At 39.6% G+C, this 27,846-nt stretch overlaps 1 protein-coding gene across 6 annotated transcripts in view; it reads left to right on the forward strand.

Annotated features, from left to right (window-relative positions):
• The first annotated feature begins 408 nt into the window (after positions 1-408).
• The window catches only part of kcnc2 (potassium voltage-gated channel, Shaw-related subfamily, member 2), a 137,132-nt gene continuing 109,694 nt past the window's right edge, over positions 409-27,846 (forward strand). For all 6 annotated transcript variants that reach the window (XR_003674253.1, XM_028449182.1, XM_028449185.1 and 3 more), the window contains exon 1: positions 409-1,535. Coding sequence is in view for 5 of the 6 variants with exons in the window: in XM_028449182.1 (XP_028304983.1) it covers positions 978-1,535 (558 nt within the window). In the remaining variant the exon portion in view is untranslated. The remainder of the gene's footprint in view (positions 1,536-27,846) is intronic.

Raw genomic sequence — 27,846 nt, forward strand, 5'->3', positions numbered from 1 at the left:
TTATTTTAATTTTTTTTTTTAAAGCTATAGGAAGCCATTGCTAAAGAGTCAAAGAGCCACGTGAGGCTCCAGAGCCGCAGGTTGCAGACCCCTGGGTTGCAGGGCCACCTTAACCCAATGTTAGGCCCCGGGGCTGAGAGGTTTTGTAGGCCCTCCATCCCCTCGATTTATAGTCTCCTTTTAAAAAAGTGTAATATAATCTAGGGTTAGGGTTAGGGTATAGAAAGACACTTCATGACAGCCTTCATGACACCTTATTCATGCTAATAACAGGTGCCATGTCATGACAGCGTAATGACAGCTTTATGTATAAAAGTTCTAGTAAAGTGTTACGCTTTAGTATAAAACGATCAGTTATTGTGGCACTCCACCCGCCCCTACCTATCAGCCATTCCTTTGAAGGACGGCACAAAGAGATGCATTGGACCTGTTGACGCACTGAAAGCCTCATTGGAAGTAATACGTCTTAAATGCAAGGCTGTAACAAAAGGAAAACGTCTCTGTATTGATTCTCAGCTCGTGTGGTTTTCTCAGCAGACGCGGACGTGTTCTGATCCCGTCATGCTGTGGCTGCACGTGTGTGTGATGGATCTGGAAGGTGGTAATGGGTCTGGGGATGATACGTTGCATGTTTGAAGAAACGAGCTCGACGCTGAGCGGCTGTGCGTCTTTGGAAAGCGCAGGGACGCAGCAGACGCGCAAAGGACGCACGGAATGAGCGGAGCAGTGTTGATCATTCAACTCTCCGAGCACACACAGTGCGTGTAGAGGGGCTGACAGACACAGACACACACACACACACACCATGGAATTATCTCCGACCACACGATGGATGTCCTTCTGACTGGCAGAGGAAAGCGCAGCAGTGAAGGCTGAGCACGGTGGAGCCGTGTGAGTGCGTCAGGCTGCTCTCCTCCGCTCCTCTGCCCTCACCAACTTTACGCCCTTCTCTATCGAGTCATGTCTGATACAGAGCGATGGGCAAGTTTGACGACAACGAGAGGATAATCCTCAACGTCGGAGGGACGAGACACGAAACGTACAAAAGCACCTTGAAGACTCTGCCGGGGACGCGCCTGGCTCTGCTCGCCTCAGACTCGGACATCGACTCCTTGCTGGATCAGCTGCAACAAGTCCCCGGCTTTATTGAGTACAACGCACGGACCAACGAGTACTTTTTCGACCGCCACCCGGGCGTCTTCGCCTACGTGCTCAACTACTACCGCACCGGGAAGCTGCACTGCCCGGCGGATGTGTGCGGACCGCTGTTCGAGGAGGAGCTGTCCTTCTGGGGCATCGATGAGACGGACGTGGAGCCCTGCTGCTGGATGACTTACCGGCAGCACCGGGACGCAGAGGAGGCTCTGGACGTGTTCGAGCTCAACGTGGACACCGGAGGGGATGAGGACGACGAGATCGGGAAGAGGCTCGGCTTTGAGGACGTGGCCGCGGACGGTAATGTGAGTCTGTGGAAGAAGTGGCAACCGGTGATCTGGAATCTGTTCGAGGACCCTTACTCATCCCGGGCAGCGAGGGTAAGGACACACCGCCCGGAGCTCACACTTTACACACCCCGGCCTCTCAATATTAGCCGGAGAGCAGCTCTCATCACAGGCTAACCTGATACACGAGAGCCACTACATGTGGATCTTTCAAACTCAAGGCCCGCGGGCCAAATTTGAGCCACCAGAAGGATTTTGAAAGCCTCGATCATTAACCTACTTAATAAAACATCCCATTATTTAGTTTAATGTCTAATGTTTGTCACTGAGTGTTATGCACCCGAGATAAATGGGGTAGAAATGAACATCCTTCACTGAGCAACATGGAAAGAGCAGTGAGATTCTACAAGATTTCACCTTGTCCTTGACCTTAGGAGGAGAATAGGAGAGGTTATTCATCAGTCATATAATTGTACGGTTAGACACACACACACATAGTAGAGCAGTGGAATAAGGAAAAAAAAAAAAAAAAAGAGAGAGAGAAAAATGTAGTTTGAAAATGCTAACTATCATACTTACTCCAAGTATGACCTTTTCAACTCAAGTTAATATATAATAGACAATAACAAAATGGGACCAATTTCTCCTATTTAACGTGCAAATAGAAGGGAAAAACAAACTGACAATTTATGTCAGGTCTAACGTTAAAACCAAAAGATGTCATCATCATGACATTCTTCATAAAAAAAAAAAAAAAAAAAAAAAAAAACATTTGTATCTGTGCAGATTTAAGATATGGACATGTTTTTCTTGAAGAATATGAACTTATCTTTATTTTCTGTCAGCAATTGAGACCTTTTGAGATTGACTGTGTCTGCTGTAGTTGAAAGACACGCCAATATGCCTATACCACTTGTACCATTAATGATAAATCTTGTGACTTTTTAATAATGCGATATCTTGTCACACGACAGCACTCTATTGCCTATTCACATCAGCACAACTTTAATTACAGACAACAGTGAGTGGCAGAAAACAATAGGTCACATCATAGATATTTGCTACATGTTGTAGCCTATTGTACGGAAAGCAAAGATTTCAGCTTCGGATCAGTGATCTGTGTCAGACTCTTTTTTTTTAAACTTTTGTTCTGTTTTTAGAGCAACACTATCTGTGGTCTATCAGGGTTTTCTTCAATTGTTTTGTTGAGGACGGAGAGAAAACGTTGATCACCGAATGATTCAACCACCTGTTGAGCTGCCATCATGTCGGCTACATGATTTGATCAGCAGCTCTGAATCCTTCATTCATTGGCAGACTGACTGCTTTTGCATTGATTAAATACTGGCTTTGATGTTATGTGGTGTAAATAGAAGTGAATGCGATCTGTTACACAAATCCTCCCAGTGTGACTGATGTACCCTAAAGGTCACCCCCTAACTAACCTGCTGTGCTGTGTTAGTGAAGCACCTGTTTGGATCTCACTCAGTGGGGTGCAGCTCCTGGCTTACATCGGCTCAATGTTTCCACCTCTAGAAGGCGTTGCTGTTACAGGTCCCTGTTGGCAGTTTTCCACTCCAAAAACAATCTTTTACAACTTTTAGCGGCCATATATTTTCCTATTGTTATATATTAAAATAAGATTATATATTAGGGATGTAACAATTAATCGTGAGGCAGTTAAAAATTAATTCATAAGTATCACGGTTGATATCGATTTTCTGAAAATTGAATCGCAGTACTTTTTTTCCAGTTCCAGAAGTGTAGTCGGCGGGCGGAATCTGCTACTACTTTCTTTCTGGCCGTCTTCTACTCTTAAACATGTTCATAAATGATTCCTTACCCCTTTAGCACCGAAAGAATATCTGTAATATTACGTGAATATCTGTAAAAGTCACATTTTTCTATTAGCTCTGTCTGCTAGCATAGCATCTCTTCTTCACTGCACAGATTAGCTGCATGCCAACCGACCACTGGGTTACCAGCGCCCTCTGCTGGTCCAAACAAATATCTGACGTAAATACGGTGCAGACTGGTTTCTTTTTTAAAGTCCAATTGTTAAGGCACAAAATACATTTTCAGTTGCACTTTTAAAAAGAAAAAGAACTTTATGCAGTTTTGCATTGTTTACTATAGAACTAGAATTTAAATTAATTAATTTGTATTATTCCTTTTTTTATTTAGATTTAGATTTATTTTTAGTTAAATTGCATTGTTCTGAATAGTTTATCAAGGGATTATTTTGACAATGAAAAATAAAAGGAAAATAGTACAGTATTTTCTAGTTTTTTTCCCCCAAAAAATAAGGGAATATTTTTCAATCATTATTTGTCTACAGTCCCATTTTGTAAAATAAATCATGAGAGAATCGTATCGTGAACCCAGTAACGTGAATCGAATCGTATCGGGAGTTGAGTGAATCGTTGCATCCCTATTATATATATAAAACGTAAAAAAATAAATAATGTCAGCCGTTTTTCTGCAAATATTCAAAAATAGCTGTCAGTGAACTTAGCTAGCTAATACATTTTATGCTGAGTAAGCTAAAGTTGTGATCAAAGAGGGATGTGTGCATCGTCTCAACCTGTTACTCCAAAAATATCAATGGAACTACCTACGTATCTATATTAAAATATGTAAGATCCAATTATGTTTCTGAAAGATTACAGTTGATACAATAATTTTTGTATTGCTTTCCATAGTTATTTCTATGAGTAATGATAACCCTGTGCGTCTATTTCGATATCTGTATTATGTATTTGCACCAGCATCACACAGGATAATTTGGAAGCTTATTTGGTTAAAAGGTTTTAAAGCGAAGGTCTTTTAGATGTTGTCAACTACATAGCGCTTTTTTTTTTTTTCAAAATTCTGTGAAATTTCTTGTCTGCACTCAGAATTTCACATGAATACCAAATGGTTTTTATTTTCACTCCTCTGAAATATACCAGGAGATGAATAAAATAAAATTAAATAAACAATGACCAAAATGTAGCAGTATTTGCAGTAATTGCTCTGATCTATGAGCTAAAGTATGAGAAGCAGCTCTGGTTTCACGTGCTGTGTGTGATTACATCACTCCTCCTCTTCATTGTCTACAGGTGGCTACAAGAACACGACTTCACAGACTCAGTGAAGTCGAAGTGTGAACATAGCACTTTTGTTGGTTTGCATAACACCCTAACTGCTGTGCTTTTGTGCTCCTAAGACCAACCTGCGTTTGGTAATGATAGAGTCATATCTGACCATGTTTCATATCTTAGTCATCAACATGTTTGCTTTAACCAGGGCTCTACATTATCTTCCAAAGGTCACTTGCCATGTTGAGTTAAGTTGGGCAACCAATCTACTAGCTGCATGGCAAACTGAACTACAGGGAGGAGCCCTGGTAACACACCCCGCCCATTTAGTGTACTGCCCTGATGACTTACGCAGCCCAGCTACACGAACAACATAAGTATGATATCTTTCCCGCTGGAAATTCTACCAACGACTTGTTCAGACAATAGAGGTTAGTACAAAACCACCATATATTTCAACTAAATTATCTAGTTAAATCATGTCTCGGCTTTCTGTCACGATGTAACTGCTATTTACAAAGGGCTTTATTCTCCCATGCGCGAAAGTCAAAAAAGCCGCGCAGCGCCGCTGTTTTTGGCTGCGGGCTATTCTCCCCCTGTACTTAAGTTCGTCACTGTGTGCCTCCATCCCAGTTACGCACTCTGGGTGTGGCAGCCCTTAAATGTGGGCTTTCCCATTCAAATCTGGCCTTACGCGTATTCTTGTCTGCTTAAGTTCTATTGCTCTTACGCGCATCTGAACCTAAAATAAGTACAGCACCCCGATAAGATGAAACATTATATTGCACTAGAAATATGGACCTAGTTACAATTTAAGCCACACTGACTCATAATATTCCAGAAGAAACTCCCGGAAAGAATCTATCCAAAGTGACACTGTCATGCTGTCACAGTGGTAGGGGGAGTCACACAAGCACGCCAAATGATTGACCATCAGCATTTTTAATATGTTCACATTTACCAGTTCTCGACGGGACAAAATGTGTTACATTTCATTATATTTTTCCCGTGTCGTTCACTCATTTTTCAGGGAGGGGGTGAGAGCAGCAATGATGCGTGTAGATCATTTTTGAATGCAGGAATAGAATAAGTTAATAAAATCAGGCTTTCCACACAAACAAACGTTAATCTGGCATTAATATGAGGTCAGAAAAATGTGTCAGATCCTCACATTGCAGTAATCTGATCAAATCAACCTGTTACATTGTTTCTCAACGTTTCAAATTAAAAATGTGCTTGATCATTTTCACGGATTTCACGTACATTTACAAGCGTTAGGAAAACTCCATGTTCAGTGATTTCTAGACAGCCCAAAAATATCGACATCATGGCCCAGTCCACCTCCTTTGCTTCAGGCTGCCTTCATTGACTTTTGGTTGATCTACGCTAGTGTTTTACGTGTATCGGCATCGGCCGATGCACGCCACTGCGTTTGCTGATCCGCTTTATATACAGAGCGGCTGCCACAGGCTGCTCCGTGTTGCTGGAGACAGACTGCAGAGTACAGAGCCCCTCCCCCCACAAGCAGATCGTGAAAGAAGCTCTTCAACCCCAACGGCAAGTTTTAAACTTTCAATTCTTCTTCTTTTTGGACCCGTAAAGATTTTGGATGATGTTGGAATGAACCCTGTCTGCATCACATTTGTAACCTGAACTGCAGACATCTGAAATAGTGTATCCGTCTCATCTCAAGCACGTGATGGGAAGGCAGTGGCTCAGCAATGCAAACAGTAATCAAGTTGTGAAAAACTAGGCAAACTGAGGTGTCATGGTGACATCATTACATGTTTTGTTCCACAATCACTCAAATGATAATTGAAAACAGCGCAAATAAAACTGAGACATCAAGCCATTTTCAATTAGAACAAATCCAGGCATTGTCACTTCTTTGTGAAGAAAATAAAGTGTCACATATAATATGACCAATTTACCAAACATCTCTGGACTGCTCTGAAGTCCATCAGATCATGACTGTAAATAACACTGTAAAGGTGTATTGGTTTTGGATTAGACCATGAAAGTGTGGCTTTGTATATGTCATGTAGTTGTTGAAAAATGATCTCTGCTAATGGAAGCAATGTAAATATTGGGTTACCTGATTGGCCAGAGCTAGAAGCTTGTATTTACATCTGTGGCAGTACTCTGTTTTTTGTAGAAACGTTCACACACAGAAATCTGTCAGCCTCGTGAACATGAAGGTCAGCTAATTATTAACATTTGCAGAGATTCACAGTGGAGAGAGAGGCCTTGTAAACTACACTGAGGTGCTGCAGTGTGTGTTTCTCTCAGTGGCTTTAATACGGTCCCTAAAATGCAGTGTGAGAGAAGGATGTGAAATCACCCTCTAAGGATTGTTACAATGGGATGTCAGCAATTGACATTTGACCCAGATATCACAGTATTGGCTACAAAGTGCTCTTCAGTGATACGGCTGATATTAAACTAAGTGATGTAGTGTTGAATGAAGAGATGGGGGTTATGAATGGATATCTAACATCATGTGATCAGCAGCAAAAAGCTTCAGTGTAGCCGTTAGTGTATTATGACTCATGATGAGGAGTGTGTGTATGTGTGTGTGTGTGTGTGTGTGTGTTTGTGTACTTTGGATTGGTCACTACGCCACACAACTGTTACTGCATTTAGACTGAGGAACACATAGAGCTGTCACACTGGCCAGAGGTGGTGGATGGAACAAACTATAAAGGTTTCTTTCCTTACAGAGCTTATTTCTCGGGATGCACCGAAATGAAAATTCTTGGCCGAAACCAAACCAAAAACTGAAAATGAAAATGCCAAGGCCGAAAACCGAAAAACGGAACACCGAAAGAAAAATCCCATTGGATGTATGGGTATAAATGGCTACTAACCACACTAAAAATGAAACATTGCAATTGTATGAATTAATATTAATGTTTCAAAGAATGAAGCAATTCAAAATATGAAAATATTTTTTTAGCACTGACATTCCAACAATGCACAATATTAAAGCACTGAAAGAGAGTCAGATTAAATAGCTCTCATTAAAATGGCTAAAATCAAAACAACAGTGTTCACATGAATAGTTTTACCTGGTTTCTTGCTTGCCCATGTTGCCTCTGCCCTGTCACTAATGTCTGTACTGTATTTAACTTTGAATATTGCTTTTCTTTTTGTAATGTTTCGTGCGGTGCATATTTCCTCCTTACTTTCTTATTATTTTTGTTACTTTTAACCTTTTTAAAAGCCTCCCGTGGACAGGTTTTGTAAATTTGTAAAACACACTCAAAACAATACATCTGGGTTACCAATTTAATTGTGATGTCCGTATCAAATAAAGGGAATCAAAACACAAAGTGCATTGACGTCACAGAACATGTGCATCATTTACTGTGTCGATACTGCGATTATCGATATATTGGTCATCAATCAATCTATGATAATCTATGACATAAGAAAAAAAAAGATTAAGTGAAAAAATACAAGTTTTATTTTTTTATTTCTGAAAGACAATTAATTGAAAAAGTGTCTATGAACAGTGACACTAATTTAGTGCAACATTTCTGTAAATAAGTGTCAACATACCAATGTAAACAAGTATCTCCAATAGTGCTTTCTATAAACAAAAAATAGGGTTTTTCTTACCAGTGACACCATTATAGTGCAATATTCCAGTAAACAATATATTGGTTCCTTCAACAAACAGTGACAACATTTCTGTGAAGACGTACCTGCACATTTTAGTGAAAAAGCAGAAAAGATTTTGTAAAAAATAAAAATACATTGCGATATATGGCCGTATTGAGATATCGTCACACTCCTACTCAGCGTAGCCATGCCTTGTCAGCACAGACCACACCACACGGTCCGTGTTGACGGAGGGCACCTCGTGACTACAGTGTCGACGTGATGCAGAAACATAAAACGCACTTATGTGCACCGTCAATTCTGCACTGTAAACGCTTCAGTGCTCAGATTGAAATACAGACGTATGCGGACAAGTTGGCCCTTTTCCAAACAAGCGCACACACTTACCGTGGTGTTTGCTTGCATCATCAAAACATTCTCTTTCGGTTGGGGTTTTTTCGGTGAAAAAAAAAAAAATGCACTTTTGGGCCTTTTTTTCGGCCGGAATTTCGGTGCATCACTACTAATATCCAACATGAGGTCATCATTATGGATTTAGCTCCATGGCAATAGAATTAGGGCTATAAATGTGAACAACATTTCATTTACAGGAAATTTTACAAACTGAAAGTTAAAGGAACGTAATTGTTGAACACCAAGCTAAATGATCTATTGTGGTATTGTGGGTCAGAACAAGTAAAACTTCACTTAAAACTAGAGACTTCCCTGATAGCACACATACATCCCGCCAACGTCGGCACGATGAATGAAGTTGCATCGGCGAGACGTATTATGGAGAGCGTTTGCTCACTGGGCAGACGTCGCAGAGACATCGGCGTTTGGCCGATGTTTGGACAATGGATTAAAGATGCTCAGCGAGGCCTCTCTACTTCTTATATTAACCTTTATTTAGCTCGGATCATTCAATTAGTATAAATATATCCATAGTCGAGTATTTACTTAAATCTGATAGGAATATGGCAATATCACAACAACAACAAATAAAAAAAAACTATTAGTATGTGTGGACAAAATAAAGAGAGACAGTTCATGATAATAAATGTATTTTCAGCAGCATTGCCAAAAGAGCCCCAGCTGAGACGTATGCGTGCTATCTGGGATGTTATGTGCCTTTATGTGACTCTACCTTTTGTTTCCATCTACTTTTCAACAGAATGAAAGTGAATTATTGCTATAGGAAGTAAGAATACTCTAACTAGCTCAGATAGTTTGATGGCAATAATGTGTTTACATTGGATGTATCACTAAATTAACTTAGTGAGTAGTAAAATGATAGACTGAAGGACAAGTGGTAACAGTGTAAAGCAGGACTTATCTGAAGCAAATCTGAAAGTTGTAACTATAATGAAAAGCTGAGTGATGTTATATTTACATATCTCCGTCTGCAACATGTCTCGTCAGGTAAGCTTGTTCCCAAAAGTTGGCTCTGTTTCTTTAACCACCTGGCTCACATGAAGTGTTCCAGTGCCTCCCCACGCTGTTTCTATTGTTGTAGCTGTGCTGTACTCTCCTTCCTCTCAGAGCTGCCTCTTTAATCTGCATGCAGCGCGTTTTAGGGTGGATGTCCGTGTGTTCACCACACAAAGTGGGGACATTTCTGCTTGGTTTTCTTGTTTACATTTGCGTTTCCTAAAAGTGTGTATTATAATTGTTTTTGTGTTGCTGTGTGTTTGTGTTCTGCTCTATGTTAATTTGTTTTTTTGTGTGTGTGTGTTTGTCCCTCTCGTGTCTTTGTAGTTGGCCCTTGCTGGATGGGGATGGTAACAAACAGCCACCATGTCTGCTTTGAAGCAGAGGTTGAACTTCTGCCTGACTATGTAGCCTTGTTATTATTACCATCACACAAACACATGCACACACTTCTCACTCAGCCTCCCCCCATCCTCCCATCATCCCATTTGAGACTGCAGCTTGCTTTCTGCCACTTAAGAGGTTAAAACCCAAACCGTCTGGGTGCCGCCTGCTGCACGCCTGAAGAAACCAAAGCCAGGCTGCACGCTCAGCCTGCTCGTTGTCATGGCAACATCACAGCTCATCACCACGGCCTGTTTTCATTGAGATGCGTCCGGTTCATGAGACTGATCGATTACAGAAACCTGCTCGACCGTGAACTCTTACTGCTCAGTAAGCCCTTGTGTACTCGCTTGTTAGTTTTAAGGCAATGAGTGTCTCTAACTGAACAATCCATGTGTGCATGCGTCTTTAAAGTGTAACTAAACTCCTGCTTTCTCCTCACCTGTCACTGGTAAAGAAATTTAAAAAATGTCTTGATTATGGGCGGGGCTCCTGGAGCAGTTAAGACAAGCCCAGTCTATACTATAAAATGAACAATCTATGCTATGCTAACTAGCTACTCTTTACTCAATATTCCTCTATTCACTCTTCTCTCAATCCAACTTACTCACCACAGATTGTAGAGCCACAGGTGCTAGTTTTTATAAAAGGGGCGGGACTAACAATGCTTGTTTGTGATGAAAGATGGTCCCAAAATGTCACATGATCTTGTTCTCAGCCAATAGCAAAAATCAATTGTAATAGCCTGGTTTTAACCCATAGAGGGCAGTGACTCTGACATTTTACAACTAAATATGTCAAATTGAAATACTTTGACTTAAATGTTGAGAGTTGGACCAGGATCAATTAAGCATAACTTCATATTAAAATACAGGGTTGGGGTCAATTCAAATTTTCAATTACCATTACGTCTTTAATTATCCATCTTCAATTACAGCTCAATTACGATTACAATTATCAGCATTTTTTCAATTATAATTAAAATTGCAATTATTTTTTCCCCTGAAACTCAATTACAATTATGCTCTCAATGACTAAAGTTAAATCACAATTTATCCAAATTACTGAGCCTTTAATAAATAACCTCATAAAATGTAAACTTCCTCTTGTGTTAGCTTTCTGTTTGATTCTCTTATGATAACGGGTCGTTTTTTACCCATGTCGTAAATCAGCTTCAAAATACACAAACAAATATTATCTATCATACAATTTGTTTTTCATCTCTTGGTTACCTTGTTAGTCTTCCTTATCTATGAAAATATTGGTATTAATATTTTTGATGTGGGTGTCTGAGCCTTTTTTGGGTCAGTATACCCCGAGATTTATAGATTTTTAAAGGTAAAATGATCCTCAAGACAACTGACGGTTACATTTGCTCTGAAACATATCTTAATAATTGTTAACTATGTATGTGTATAAAACTGTAACATGGTCTCCCAGTTTTGTGTTTAATTACCGTATCTTTCGGACTATAAGGCGCACCGGATTATAAGGCGCACTATCAATGAATGGGTCTATTTTCATATATAAGGCACACCGGACTATAAGGCGCACCGGTTTGTTATTATTATTATTATTATTATTATTATTATTATTATTATTATTATTAAGACGCATTACGCGAAATAAAATAGTCAGAAAAGTCAAACTTTATTCAACTCATTAACAATAACTCTCAACATTGTTCAGGTTTAACACATGAAATACACTCACTTTTTCAGTTCAGTATGTTGAAGCACAGTAGTTAATTTCATACATAAGATTAAATCGGGGCTTTCGCCTTTAATTGGCCATGTAATGTTATTACATACATGGAATTTGTCCTCTGCATTTAACCCATCCCTGAGGAGCAGTGAGCAGCCATTTTGCAGCACCTGGGGAGCAGTTCGGGGTTAAGGGACTTGCTCAACATCTCACAGTGACGGCCCAGGTGAGGCTTGAACCGGCAACCCTCCAACTACAAGCCCAGCGTCCTTAACCACTAGGCCACCGCACCTGATTATAAGGCACACTGTCGATTTTTGAGAAAATTAAAGGATTTTAAGTGCGCCTTATAGTCCGAAAAATACGGTAAATTGTAAATGACAGTTTTTTGTAGAATTGTCATGCCAATTACAATTACAAAGTCAATTGCCTGAACTCAACTACAATTCAATCACAATTACTACAGCAACATATGTTTTCTATTACAATTATATTTACATCATAATTGCAATTAATTGCCAAATGTACAATTACAATTATAATTGACCCCAACCCTGCCCAAATACATTTGGTTTTGGGGTTTAGTTACTCTTTAACTGCCTGCCTTTTTTTCTTTTTTTTACTAAAGGTCAAATATGCCATTGATGCCATAGTTTCTTCCCTGTGGTTGAGGCAGAGCTACAGGTGCACACTGGTCTACAGGTTGCAAACACAGAGGAAGTGTGGCTGATCTGCTGCAAACAGACAGCAGGCCCAGCTGAGCAAATAGAGTGTGGCAGGTGAACAGCAGCAGACCTGACATCAGGTAGGCGAGCAGGGTAAAAGGCTGGCTTAGCGTGGGTGGTGACGGCACACTGCTGGGTATGTTTGTAGCCACTGCCAGTCATGTTAATGTGGCCCGCCAATCATCATCCCAGGTGGATTCCCTGACATTTACAACCTCAGTGTGAAGTGTAGCGCTGCCACTGGGGCAATATGAAGAGAGCAGGCAGGAATTTCTGTAGACGTTGACAGCAAGCACTTTGGTTTTGTTGGAACTGTAATCAGACATATGATCATTTTACTTGTGATATTAATCTAATCTATTTTTGTTTTACATTTTTTTTTCCCTTTTTCACTATTGATTGCCACATTTTGCCCATTTAGGCTATGGTTTGCCATTACATACCACTTGGTTCCTCTTTATTTGCCCCTTTTTTGGCCACTCTTGACTGCTTTTGGCCCATTTTAGTCTCTTCACACTTTTTTCTTGCCATGTTTTTGCCACTTTTGGACCATTTTTAGTCGCCTGTTACCGTGTCTGCCTCCACTCGCTTGTAAAAAAATGAAATAAAAAAAACGTAGCGGACCGGACTGGTCCACTTCGGGTTGACGGACCACTGAGATGATGCCCAATATGCCAGATAGCCATTCTTCCCAACAGCAGTGTTGGGAACAGACCAACCCTCAGACGAGGCATGCTTTAAAGGTGCAGTCCGTGACTTTCAGATCCCTCTCTCCCCCTCCCTCCCCACTGCTCTCTTGCCCTGCCTCCATACTTTCCAAAGTCCCTCCCTCAGAGGAGCTATCAAGCTAACGTTAGTCCGACAGCAACATCACAGTAATATCATTTAAAAGCATAGTACTGCACCGCTTCTCTCTCTCAATGCGCACATACCTCAGCACATGAACACATGCACTACAGAGTTCTAGTGTAACAATTACAAACATAATGTAAATCAAGCAGCAGTAATTACCTTTCAAGCAGAAAATTCACCAATTCCATCTTCTACTCCTCCACACCATACACTGTAAAAAAGACGGAGCTCTAACTCTGGGAAAGGGGCGGGGACTGTGAGCAACAGCTGTCAGACAGCCCATCAAACACAATCCTGGCTCCGATTGGTTCTTTTTGCTCAGTCGCAGTGCATTCTGGCAATCTGCCAAAGGCAGCAGGAGCAGCAGGAGGGCTCAATGAGTCTGTTTTTTTTTTCCTTACATAAACTACTAGTTTTTTTGTAAAGCTGTCCTTACATAGTCTCACCTATAGCCAGTGTTTGGAATAATTCCTTTTTACGCTGTTACTACGCCGTTATCGTTACTGAACGTTAAATGCAGTGCGTTACATGTATTGATTGACTAAACTTTTATCTGAAAGCATCCCTGGCTTCTGACTCAGCTGTTGTGAGGAGGCGGGTGAAAAACAAGGTGAGCGATTATGATTGGTTAAGGTGACGTGCCAGCACACACACACACGCACACACACACACACACGCACACACGCACACACTCACACACACAGCAGATTGGATGAAGCAGAAGAGATGGTGAGCGTGGAGCAATCTGATGAAAAGTTGTCATTTTTATGGTGACGATACAAACACTACTTTAAATTAATTATGGTCAAAGGCCAAAATTAAACCAAATTATATCCAGGAAAGAAGACTTTGTCGACTTCCGTTGTTAGCAACTCAAAATTAATGAAGCACCTCACGACACACGCATCTAATATATTCTTTGACATAGAGCAACTTTTTTTTTTTTTTTTAATTGAGAGTGAGGAGTCACGTGGTGAGTTGGGTTGTTTTGGGGGGGGGGTCTGAGCCCGTCAGCCATGATGGTGGTAGACGCCCCCAGAATTTCACGCATTCGCCAGAGCTTTACTTTTTGCGCATTTACGTAGAGGAATACGACAAGGAAAAAGAAGAAAAGCAATGCAAAAAGAGAAGGCGAAGGAAAAGGGACCTTACAGGGACAAACTGATACCAAGCACAAAAAAGAGGTATTTGGAGAAGCTAGTGGACATTCACAACATCGACCTGTACGAGCTATCTGCAGCGGAATGGCACAGAGACCTGGACCTTTTACCTCCGTGCACATACATGGACATCGTAAATTACCTAGTTTTTGGTGTATGTTACAACACAATGCAGGAGTTCAAAAGCCACAAGTCTCTGGAAAGTTACGAGACTTTCTGCTGCGGCTGGGTCCAGGACTTGGTCATCTACAAGCCTCCAGCTGGTGAAAACTGTGTTGTACTGGCAAAAGTAAGTTTCTTCACATATGTGTTTTAGTGTGTCAGAGACAAAGGCACTACAGCATCCACAATCACATAAGGTAACCTACACTTCCTAGCTTTAAGAGACAACTACATAAAGACATTTTAAGAGAACGTTCCAGAGTGAAAATGCAGAGAACACACTCTCATCCACGGGGGTGTGCGATCGAACGTAAGGTCCTTTCTTCTAATTGCAGCCAACCAAGCAATCCGACGTCTCCTCGTCCGGTCAGACACTTGCTCTCCTAGATGCTGTGTCCATTTCGGTAACCTAAAAAACTGTATCCCGTTGTTCCTCCGTCTTCCATGGCTATCGTGGGAGGTATTGGAGCAGTTCTTAACGCAGCAGTGACTTCCAGGCATGGTCAAACAGTGCGGAATAGCAAGTACCTCCGCTACTACCGCGTTAAAAACACATCTAAAAAATCTGTTTTGCCGTGGGACTTATGCCAACATGGCAGCGGGGAGGATCGGGGGGAGGGGCTCTAGGCCGTGACGACAACTCCTCATTCTCAATAGTAACGCAAATAGTTACTTTCCTTGGTAATGAGTTACTTTTATTATAGAGTAATTTAGTTACTAACGCAGTTACTTTTTTGAACAAGTAGTGAGTAACTATAACTAATTACTTTTTTAAAGTAACGTGACCAACACTGCCTTTAGCAGACACACTGACAGTGCCATGATAATCTCCTATTGCCCTCTACCTTCAGATCAAAGACTTATAAAAGAAGATGTTTGTCACAGTATTTTAAATCTGAGTATTTGGCTCATATACACTTTTATTATGAATACACAATGTTTTATAAATGAGATCCCAGAAGATGAATGAATGATGGTATTTGCATGATTCTCTCACCAATATTTGGAAGTGCAGCTCAAACCTTATCAAGCTTCTCCTTGCTTTACTTTTGATTTGGTTCTTTTCAATTTTGCGCGAACCAAGTCATTTCAAGAATGACTCATCAGTGTAGAACATCTGCTGACTTTTTTCTATTTTTACGTTTTTATCCATAGTTAGATCTCTTAACCTTGTTTCCAACATTGCCTCACTAATGAAGATCTATTTTAGCTATGTACTGAATCCAACTACTTGCTGACACTCCTGAGCTAATGACAAACTTCTAAGCGAAATAAGATAAATTGGTTGTCAATAAAGGTGTTCAATGTGACAATATTAGATCAATAAGAATGAAAACATGACCACGATTTGCCAAATCACGGAGATCGTAGAACCATCTGTAGTGCACACAGCACATACAAAGGTATGTGTGAAAAAAAGGTGCACGTGTTTTTTTTCTCTGCAAAATCACACTATTTGCTAGTCAGGCTCATGTCAGCATTACAGACACACCAAACAATTAATCAGAGCTCAATAAGCACAGAAGTACGCTCCGCTAACACTCCCCCTTAACAGCTGTCTGTTCGTTTGTCCTCTGTAAAATTTCATCAGTTCTGAGTGTTGGAAGCACTGAGACGTTTAAGGAAACAGCACGTGTTTCTCTTTTGTAACATATTTAACTCACTGCTCCGCTGTGCGGCAGATCAGCTGATTTTCTTAAAGGGACAATGTCCTGAATGTGGTAAAAATACTTTCCGCATCTCAGAGCTGCCCTGAAAGAAGCAGCACATATTTCAACCTTAATGAAGGAAAAAAATCAAAAGTGGCTCAAAATGTTGATATTGTGCTGCTCTTTATTAATAAAAGGGCCATTGATCCATTATTGTTTTTCTTGTAAAACTACATTGAAATAAATAAATAAATCAATAAATGGAGTTTATATTGCCTAACACCATTTTACGGAAAAATATTGAGATGTGAATATTGGTCCATATCACCCAGGCCTAATGTAACCAAAGCAGTAACGTTTTATCTTATAAAGGATATGATTATCTAAACTGTGGGAAATGAGGGGTTCACACACTTTTTGAAGTAGGATTTTATTAATATGAGTGTGTTACCTAAAAAACAAATCAAAATCACTAGACTGATCTGCTGCCTTGTTAAGTAGCACGTTTTGCTAATGCTACACCACTTTAAACAAATGAAAAAGACTTCCGTGTGACTAAATAGGACTTGAAGTTTTACATGTTAGCTTTTTTGTTTGATGTTAATTGAACTTGGAACCAGTTTGATAAATTGCTTACAGAAATTAAAAAAAAAAAAAATTGAAAAGTACCCTGACTTACATTTTCTTTAATCTCTTTTTTCCATTTAAAATCGCCCACCCCTAGTTGTTCATCTGCTATAGTCAGTGGTTTGGGCTGTTTATGAACCACAACATGCTACAATTCTTCATGCTTATTTGAAAGAGCGTGAATGTCTGGTTTGAAAACTTTAATTAAAACTATGTTAATTTGAAAGCTAGAACTTTTAAAATTGTAATTTTATTTCAAGGTTTGTTTCGTCTACAGAATTCTTTTTAGGCAAAGTAAGCATATTTGACTGAATATTTAATAATTTGTTCGACTGAAACTACTGTTACTTATGAAAAGAAATAAAGTATTTGTGAAGGTCTTAGCTAATTCTGATTAGTTTATTTTATACCCTACCTCTTCACACTAACTTGCCTCCTACTTCAAGATTAGCCATTGATTGGACAACCTACTCTGGATTAATTCATTTAAATAGTCTTTATATGTGGTACAATGCCGGCTTTAGCATCGAAACATAAAAGGGAGACAACACGCAGAATTTCAATTAAGGAGTAAATTTATTGAAATAAATAATAAAAATGAATACATATACATGTCAGGATTATGAGGGACAAACCCTTATATTTTTGGTGTGGGCGTCTGAGCCTTTTTTCAGTCAGTATAACCCTTGATTTTGATATTTTTTTTAAATGGTAAAATGATCCTGAAAATAAGTGAGAGGTAGTGGGAACAACTTGATAATTGTTAACAAGGAGCACAGTCTGGGACCTGCCTTTTTCCCTCTCCTTACCTCATGTTTTTCCACTGTTTATAAGATATGGGGCGCTGCCTTAATGGCTTGCGACCCACAATAGTTCCGCTCCTGTACTCCCATTTTATATGTGATTGTCTTTTCATGTTTCTTGGACGGGATGTAATTGGAACCGATTTTCCCCTTGGGGAGGAATAAAGTATTCTGAATCTGAATATTTGTAATTAATTACCAGTTACACAATTACAATTATAATTGACCGCAACCCTGGCTGAAAGAACCAGGCTTACGAGATGATGCCTGCTTTATCCAATGCTGACTTTTCCCATTTCACCAAACCCTGTTAATCAGCACCATGATGGCTAATTTGGAACTTCATCAATCGTGAAAAAGAAACATGGATTCTGTTTACATCTTAGGAATCATCCAGAGATTCATTGACAGCATACAGGCTATCAGGTAAGCTATGCATCTGTGTACAGTGTTAGCAAATGTTTGAATAGACTATATTTAGACCTTAATGTTTATATCTCATCTTATTAAAACAATTAATTTATCTGTAATGTTTATTAATTGAATACAGCCTTGGGCTTATGTCTTATATATTAACACATTTTCAGCATTGACTTTTGAAACGTATGTATTGTTTCTGTATTGTGCCACAACCTATCACCACACTGGCCATTTGGAATAAGTGCTACTGGTCATGTTATGATATAGATGTATATAGAGTAATATTGGCTAAATAAACTATATAACTGTTCAGGAAAGTAAAGGAGAATCATAGCCTATTGTTTAATATATAATGTCAAAACTTAATTCTTACATTTTAGAAATTATATGACATGGTATTTTACCCATGATGTCATAGGTATGTGACATCATTATGAGCCATACCCAGGAGAGATTTTTCTTCACCAAACACCTGGTCAGTGCCACTCTGCTGCAAGGAGACTTGTTCCCAGAGTTACAGTGGTGCACTCGCTTTGTATCAGGTTTTGATAAAGAATGAACTCCAATACACCTTTACAGAAACTGAAAGTATTCTCAACATCCTCATCACCACACCAATGACGACATCAGAATCAGAGAGGTGCTTCTCAACTTTTAAAAAACATTCCTCAAGAATATTATGGCATAAAATGGCCTCAATGCTCTGGGTATGCTCTCAATAGAGAAAAAAACTAACACGAGACATCCCTGATTTCAACACCTGAGTCATTGAGAAATTTGCCACTCAGAAAGACAGACAAGCAAAGTTCCTGTGCAAATAAGAACAGTCCCTCCCTCCACTCACTCATCACATTACTCACCTTAGAAACACTAACATACCTTATTTCCCTCACTCATTCACACAGACACTGTTGATTTCTATAGACAAGAATATTGCAGTTGGAAAAATAAGTATGCTTGTATTAGACTTGAACTCTGGACAATATATATATACAGTATATATATATACAGTATATATATATACAGTATATATATATAAATAAATATACAATAACATAAATAAACATATTTCCTATTTAAAGTGCAAAAATCTCTACTCTGCAAATAGAACACAAAAAACAGACATTTCATGTCAGTCTAAAAGTAAAACCAAAGTATTTCATTGAACATTGACATAAAGCCATAGCATGTAGAATCACGAGACTTGTATAGAAACAACTCCACCCCCCATCCCTTCCCTAACTGTTTCAAAACCTATCATCCCTTACGGGTATCCTCATTAAAGTGCACAACAGGGGAGCTCTTGCAACTTTTTTATCAATAGAGGCTAGTGACAAATCTTTTGGATATTTTATACTGTGATTCTGACTCTCGTTTTCTGAACCAGGCCTATCAAGGCCACATATCGTCTGACTATTTCAGAGAATAGAGCAAAGGTTTTATTTTGTCTATGCCTTCACCGCACTCCACCCCCCCCACCCCACCCCCCTCCCCTCCAGCTCAGGGAAGTGTGTTTTTGAACACTTTGGATTACAATATACTCAAAGGTGATTATGGATTTTTGACCAAATGAAGCCAAAAAACAACATACTGTAGCTTAAAGTGAGGTACTATGAACAGTTACTTTCCATCGTTGGCAGTGTGAGGCTGCTTTCTTAACACATTACACTGCTGTAATCCCACAAAGTCTGACTTTTTTTCCAAGTACAATCAGGAATACATTTATGTATTTTAACCACCTTTGCATTTTTGTTTACAAATACTTTTTAATGCGATGAAATTGTCCCCAGGTAAACCCCCCCCCACCCCCCCACCCACACACACACACACACCAGTCTAAAACTGCACTTCCTATTCTGTGCTTTGTGCAGCTATATCATTTGAGTCAGGCACATCCATTTTAAGATCATGTTTATTGGCAGATGCTCAGGATTTGTCACAATTGCACTGATTACTTCAACATTTACTTTGACCTAGTTTGACTAGCCAACATTCAGACAAGATCAAGTTCCCATGATGTGGTGAAAGAAGCTGCTCAAAATGGGCGTGCTGTTAGCTGCTCTTGCTAGTTAATTGTATGGCTTAGTGTAGAATTAGGTGGTGCTGCCATTTCCATGTGGAGCACATTCAGGCATTAATAACAAGACAAACAAATAGGACTGTTTTTGTAAGCTTTCACACAGTTATTGTAAATGAAAATGATGAAGAAAGCAGGTGTGTATTCATATGGTAATGAAACACCATCATCCACCAGCAAACACTGATGAGGCACAGGAGTGTGTCATTGCTGCATACAAAAGGGAAATCTGTTGGAGACATGTTCAGTATGCATGGTGTGACCCTCTGTCTCACTGTTCTTGCTGCCTGCATATACAGTACTCTCTCATCAGGGCTTCCTCTTTGCTTATGCTATCACACACACACACACACACACACACACACACACACACACACACACACACACACACACACACACACACACACACACACACACACACACACACACACACACACACACACACACACACACACACACACACACACACACACTCTCTACCTCTCCCTCTGTCTTTAACAATTAGGCTTTTGAATTATTAGGCAGCAGGTTAAGGTGCCAGATTTGGTATAATTGATGGTGGTTTTACTTTGAGACCTTAAATGTTGAAATGCTTAATCAGAATCAGAATCAATCAGAATCAACTTCATTGGCCATGTATTGTATGTTATACACACGAGGAATTTGACTTGGTGAACTGTGCTCTCTCTAACAATGTAAACATTAAATAATAACAACCAACTAGAAAAAATTTAAACAGTAGTTAAAGACTAATATGTGCAAAACTAAATAAAATAATATAACAAGATAAGGATTAAGGAAACAGGCTTGTAACCTGAGGGTCAACGGTTCTAATCCAATGTGGACCATGTGTGACCTTAACCAAGTCTCTCAACAGCTTCCAGGACTCTTGAAAAAGAGATTCTGGGTGTGCTCACACTGGCAACCAGGGCCGTTCCTAACCAGCTCTGTGCATGTGTGAAACCATGGGGGACTATTGTCTGGCCTGTGTAAGTGTGAACTGCACTGCAGGGGGGCAACGGCCCGATAGTCCTGCTGGAAGAGGTGGTCCAAACAGCATATCAGACTGGCACACACTACGCAACTCGACCCGCGTGCAAAACTTGATGACGTTGGTACCGCGCGACGCTTTATGGCACATAAACATCCGCATTCCGTAATAATAGCAGTGTCAGAAGTGCTCGTTAGCCGATGAAAAGGTCAGAGTTGGTGTAAAAATATGCATATAAATACATATTACTGGTATATTAACCCATACAAACCAAAAAACGTGTCCTGTTCACAAAATACCAGTAATATGTTACACATTTGCAGCAGTAAACCAAAAAAAAAAAAAAAATTTTTGGTCTATATGGGTTAATATACGAGTAATATGTGTTTATATGCATATTTGTACCCTCAGAAATACTTCAGAATTCTGGGTTTTACTCGAACCCCTCATCATCACGTCTCTGCAGAAGGAGACCCTCCATTCCACCTCAGCACTTTTCAACATCTCACTAATTTCACAATTTAACTAGAACTGCAAGCAGTTATGAAAGGGGGCCAAGCCTTCCCGGGCGACTCGGCCCCCAGGTTTTGCGGAGCCCATGGAAGTACGTCACGAAGGATGACGGCTTGTGACGAGCGTCAGGACACAGGCTAACGTGCCATTTGCTGTGAACAGGTGGATATTAAGTTTTGGAAGATATGATTTAAAATGTGAAAGTTACAGGTCAAAATGCATTTGCACCCATTATAGCGCCACCTAGTGGTGCACTTTTTGGTCTGAGTGGCCTGTGTGCTCTGCTATTTATACTCTGTAAATTTCACATCCCTCAACATAATACTTGAGCTGAAATAAATGTTTGTTTATAATTTATGTTGTAATAAGCCACGCCCACTTTGACCAATCATGATTAACTTCAAGATATGGCCTCAGGAGCGACCCAAGGTCATACCCACCAAGTTTGGTAAAATCGGTCTTGCCATTTGAGAGATAGACATTTCCCTTATTTGCAGTGCCCCCTAGTGGCCTAAATCATTCAAATTTTGCTCATAGCCCGACAGTCACATGCCAAACAAGGGTCTTACATTTGGTGTTGTTAGCCTTTATTTTGACCGAGCTATGCACCAGTTCGTGTTTTTATAGCTAGCTAGAAAACTTTTCTTATTAATAATTTGCGCCTATTTTGCCCCAACAAAATTATTTTATCAACTTTAGATCAGGTCTAACTGAACACTCTACGTGTCAAGTTTCACGCTGATTGGACAAAATCCCAAAGAGGAATTTGAAAAAGTAGGTTTTTGATATGTCGTGACTTACAAAAAGCAATATGCTGTGGAAGTGGGCGTGGCCTATGTCAGAAGATGCGACTCTATGTTGGGAACACGTGGATATGAAGTTTATGAAGTTGTGAATTAAAATGTGAAAGTTAGAGGCCAAAATGTGTTTGCAATTATAGCGCCACCTAGTGGCGCAATTTTTGGTATGAGTGGTGTGTGTGGTCTTCTATATCTACCCTCTAAATTTCACAGCCCTCAAAATATTAATTCAGCTGAAATAAATGTTTGTTTATTTATGTGTTATGATGTAATAAGCTACGCCCACTTTGACCAATCGCGATGATCTTTGAGATATCGCCTCAGAACGGACCCAAGATACCAAATTTGGTAAAAATTGGTCTTGCCATTTAAGAGATATAATTATTCCATATTTGCAGCGCCCCCTAGTGACCTACATTATTCAAATTTGGCGCATACCCCCACAATCACATGCCAACTAAGGATCACAGATTTGGTGTTGTTAGCATTTATTTTGACTGCGATATTCACCAATTCGCGTTTTCATAGCTATATAGAAATCCTTACAATTACACTCGGGTTCCTAGCACTGCTAGCAAATGAAATTTACCAACTTTGGCTGTAAAGAGCAACTTATTATCTTTCATAAACTGATGGTATTTCTCCGATAGAGCAAATATGAGCAGAGTTACGGTCATTTGAATTACTGTGTTGCGTTCCGGGGCCCTGGGAAACCCAGTCTGTTCTTTTAATCCAGCTGTGAAAAGAGCACGTGTCCAGGTAAATCTGGACGTATAGTTACCCTACGCAACTGAAGATATGAAATTAACAGCATGTATTGTCAACAACAAACCCAGAGTCGCTTAATGATGACGTATTGCCATATGTGTGTTGTAAATGAACGTGATGAAGTGTTTGTCTGTGGGAACCGAGTTGAGCTGGTGATCACGTCCGTTCTGCCATGCCAGAAAAGGGACACGGAGGGGGGGATTCCTGCTGTGAGCTTGGAACGGCCCGAGTTGGCAGTATGAGTACACCTTAATCTCAATAAGACTCTTCCTGGTGTGTCTGTAGGAGGACCTTTGATGGCATTTTGACACTTTCTGTGTGGAATCATCAACTCTATCCTGCATTGCAGAGCAGATTGCACACTACAGTGTGTGAGATGTTTCAGAAATAACAACCACATTAAAGCGTGGAAGAAGTAAATAACCAAGAAAAAGACGTACAGAGGAGAAAATCAATATAACTCACACTGACTTAAAGAATTACTTTAGTGGACTCTGTTGGACCATGTGAACGTTAAGTCTTAAAGGAGAATTGCTTACAGTGTTTTGATTGCATCATTAGCATACATGCTGCCTGAGCTAACATCAGTGAAGAATAGTCAATTGCAGATGAGCCACAATAATTCAGAATAAAAATGTAATTATCTTTAAACTGACCTTGTACCCACTAATTCCGAATTAAACTTAAATCTGAATTAAGTGGCTGGTTTATTCCAATTCCAATTATTTGAAATAAATACTTCCTTGATCTTGTAAAGACTTAAATCCACTTTAAGTTAATTGTGGTGGATCTGCACATCCTCGACTTGTCGCGAAGATGCGCTGGTGACGACATAGTCCAAGATGGCCACCCGGACTCGAGCCAAGACTGTTTATTTAATATATAATTGGAATTACTATATCCATGTCAACACATTAATTCTGAATAATTTAATTCTGAATAATTAATTCAGAATTTAAAAAAAACATAATGTAACAGTGGCAACTGTGTGGCATTGTTGGTGCTTTCGTTGCTAAGGTAATGACATTTCAAAGAATAAGAGGGATTACTTATAGGATCAAACTGCTGTGACTTTGATCTAGAAATAACAAAAGTATTTGTTTCTGTTTTGAAAAAGTTTTTTTTTTTCTCAAAACATCTTCACATTAGACAACCATCAGTATGAGATACACTTGCAGAGGAATGATGAAGCATTCTCAGCATGAGATAAAATGTGCATGTTTTACTTTCTAAGGTAGCATCTGTAGGTGCATCTTAACCTCCTCCCACCAGTCCAATAGTTACGTCATTCAGTAGTGTAATACATAAGTTCTCACTTCACCAACTCAAATATGTTAGAATTGGTTGAGTTATGTTTCAGCATAACAACACCCTGAAAATCATTGGGATGTGCCTGAGAAGAGCACTTAGCAGCAGGTTAGGTAAGTGCACGTGTCATGCATTTATGAATGTACAGGCATGACACGGACCTGAGACGAGACGTGCACTTTGTTTGGGTCTGATGCTGAATAATTCATGTCTATCCATTCACGCTGAAAGATTGAGTAGTTTCTAAGGACAATAGATTTATTCTACGTTTCCACCACCCCAAGGCTCATACATTAAAATGTAATTAATAAATCTGACTTTCTAGCAGATTAGTGCTTCTTGAGATTAGCTGAGACTCCGCTCAGTTGAGGCTTTGGTAAACTAATCACAGCACAGAGTCCAGAGGGAAAAGGTTGGCTTTGTATTGCCAGCTTCTTTTTCTCTGGCGTAGAAAAACAGATCAGTGATTACATTCTGTGAAACTTGTGTGTTTAACATCATCCATATCCACAGCATTTGTGGAGATTTAAGATACATACCAATTGATTTCACTCTTAAGTTTAGTGTGGAGCTTCCATTAAGGCTGTCATGCATATTTTTGGAGTGGGAGGAAAATATGCCACCCATAGAAGAAGACCAACACAAACAGGAGGATGATATTCAAAAGTTGCAGGTCCATCCTACTGGGAATGCTCACTATGCACCACCTGCTTACCTTTACATACAAGGTTACTAAAAGCTAAAATCAATACACCTCAGGCCTATCAGGGGCTAAAAGACAAAAATGAATGATGTGGGAAGAGGCAGTAGCTGGTTTCTATTACAGATTTTCACAAAATAAAAGCAATGTTTTAAAATGTCAACAAAAGTGTAATTGTGCTTTGAACTTTTTTCCATTGAACGTTGTTTTGGACAGGAGCCTCGTAACTCCCGTGAAATCTCATCCCACGAGACTTCACTGCAGAACCTCCTTATAACACTCCGTATTCCTTTGTTGTTTCACTTCTAATGTGGCAGTATTCATTTTAAAGTATACTGCTAAAAAGTGTCCCGGTCTCCTCTTCTGTTTACACGTACCACACCATGTTTACTCAGTGAGAAGTGGTCATGTGACCAGGTACGTCACGTCATGTGACCATGTATGTCACGTTCTGTGATGTGTATTTGCAGAAAAAGTGTTTCCATAGCGCTTTTGCGACACATTTCAATATCGAAACGTCTGAAATTCCTCCTCATGAAAGCATAAAAACTTTTTTTGTGATATTTGATTGTTTTTTTGAAATTCAGGTTTTCCCATTACCAGTTTTTCTTGCTCTATTTAGATTTTCTGCGTTTCCAAGGGTAATGGAAACAAAGATAGTGGCATGCTCCAGGATTCAAGCTTATAGATCCAGTCTCACAGCAACTGAAGCTTGATACAATCTGATATGCTGACCTTCCTTTCGCCCATTCTTTTTTAAGCTAGTTTGTCCTAGAGTAACTCTTCCCCATTGCTTGGATCAGTTCACATTTGGCAGCTGAGTTTGCCAAACTTCACAGGCAAAGGTCAGGTCGCATTTTGAGAATGATGTTTATGCACAGTGACATTTTGTTGCTTTACCAGTTGTCACACATTTATTTTAGCATCTTAGTCTTAGTCTCAATGGTAAGTGTATTTAAAAAAAGAACTGGCCCATAACAGCAACACTGGGAATGCATTCTTGCATGCACTCAAGAGACATGCTGCATTCTGGAAGTGTCACACCAGCATGGAGATGACTAGAATCATGTAAAATATGCTTCAAGAAATATACTAACAAGGTTCAAATCACAAGTACTTTTGACATGCTCCTTTGACTCGTTGTATAAATAGAGGAAGTGTAACAAATAGGAGGACAGTGTTTCAGAGGGGTATTCCAGAAACTCTGTCTATCCATATACTCTGGGTCAACATGTCCCACAATGGGAAACTCTGGGTATCTGATTCCATTACATACGTGCATGAGCACGATAAAAAGCAATCATCAATTGAGCAGAGATAACACAAGCTACCATGGCAACTACTCGGAAGAGAGTGACTTATTCACCCCGATGGGTAAAATAAGCAGGTGTTTATAGGGAAAGATAAGCCTTTTATAAATGTGTTCACAAAGAACGTGACTTCAGCGACTATAGTTGCTTAAATTGCCCGTGATATGTTGCACTTTTTGGTCACTTCATCACTTCATAGCTCCAGTGACGTGACGACCGATGAATAATATGTGTCTGAGGAGCCGGAGCAGCCGCAACGAGAGGGCTGTTGCATAGAGAAGGCTGATCACTTCTTCTACAGTTTACAGCACTTTTCATTGACAGCTCCACCTGTACTTATGATTTAAATGATCAACAACTAACTATACCTATATATCTATAACTATTTAACTATACATCCAGCTGAAATACTGTAAGAAATAATGTAAATGTTGAGTTTTAAAGGTGTATCCATTTAAATTGACATATCCCCTTTACATTTGTCACAGGTTTGCCACAGGAAACTTTACAAAAGATGTCAGTAGGCGTTTTAATACAGATCAACCTTTTTGGTTGCTCTGCATATGGAGCCTTTCCCTAAATGCTCTGCATGTTAGCTTCGTAATCTCATGTAGGTTACAAAGCACATGTAGATAGATGTATGTACCAGCTAAAAGACTCTAAATAACATCAATTGTTCTCTGACCAACCCTGTTCAAAGCTTGGTTAGGCTCTTTTCCAGTAGGTGGAAACACTGGCCTTACTGACTGATGGCTTGGGATGATCATTCTTTTAATGTCTTATTTGTTGATATGTCTGTTATGTTATGTCTGCTATGGACCTTGTATGTGTCCGAAAATAAAGTTAGGATGATGATGATGTCAATCGTTTATACTGACATGTCTGTTAGAGTTTCAGCATAGGCATCACACACACACGCACGCACACAGACTGAGAAGACTTTTTGGATTTTGATATACAACAAAGCAGTCAAAAAGTTGCACACCACAGGGGAATGGTAAGAGTTCACTAAATATTAGGCTTAGAAATGACAGCAGTTTAACTGCTCCACTAGGGGGCAGTCTATGCAACATAGGGAACATTATTTAGAGCAGTGTTTCTCAAATGGGGTGGCCCTATTTAGCACTACAGGGGGTACTTTAGAGAGAGAGATTAACAACTGAAAGCTTTAAAAATATGTGGTTTTGCGATGTTTTTTTTCCGTTAGTTAAAAATGATAATCATACTAAATATTATTAGCACCTCACAAAACAACTACAAAAACACACAAAATAAGAGAAAAATATACTGAATAAAAAGAACAGACAAACAACAAAATACACAAAATGACACCAAAA

Source organism: Gouania willdenowi, chromosome 6 (genome assembly GCF_900634775.1).
Source record: "Gouania willdenowi chromosome 6, fGouWil2.1, whole genome shotgun sequence".
Taxonomy (NCBI): Eukaryota; Metazoa; Chordata; class Actinopteri; order Blenniiformes; family Gobiesocidae; genus Gouania; species Gouania willdenowi.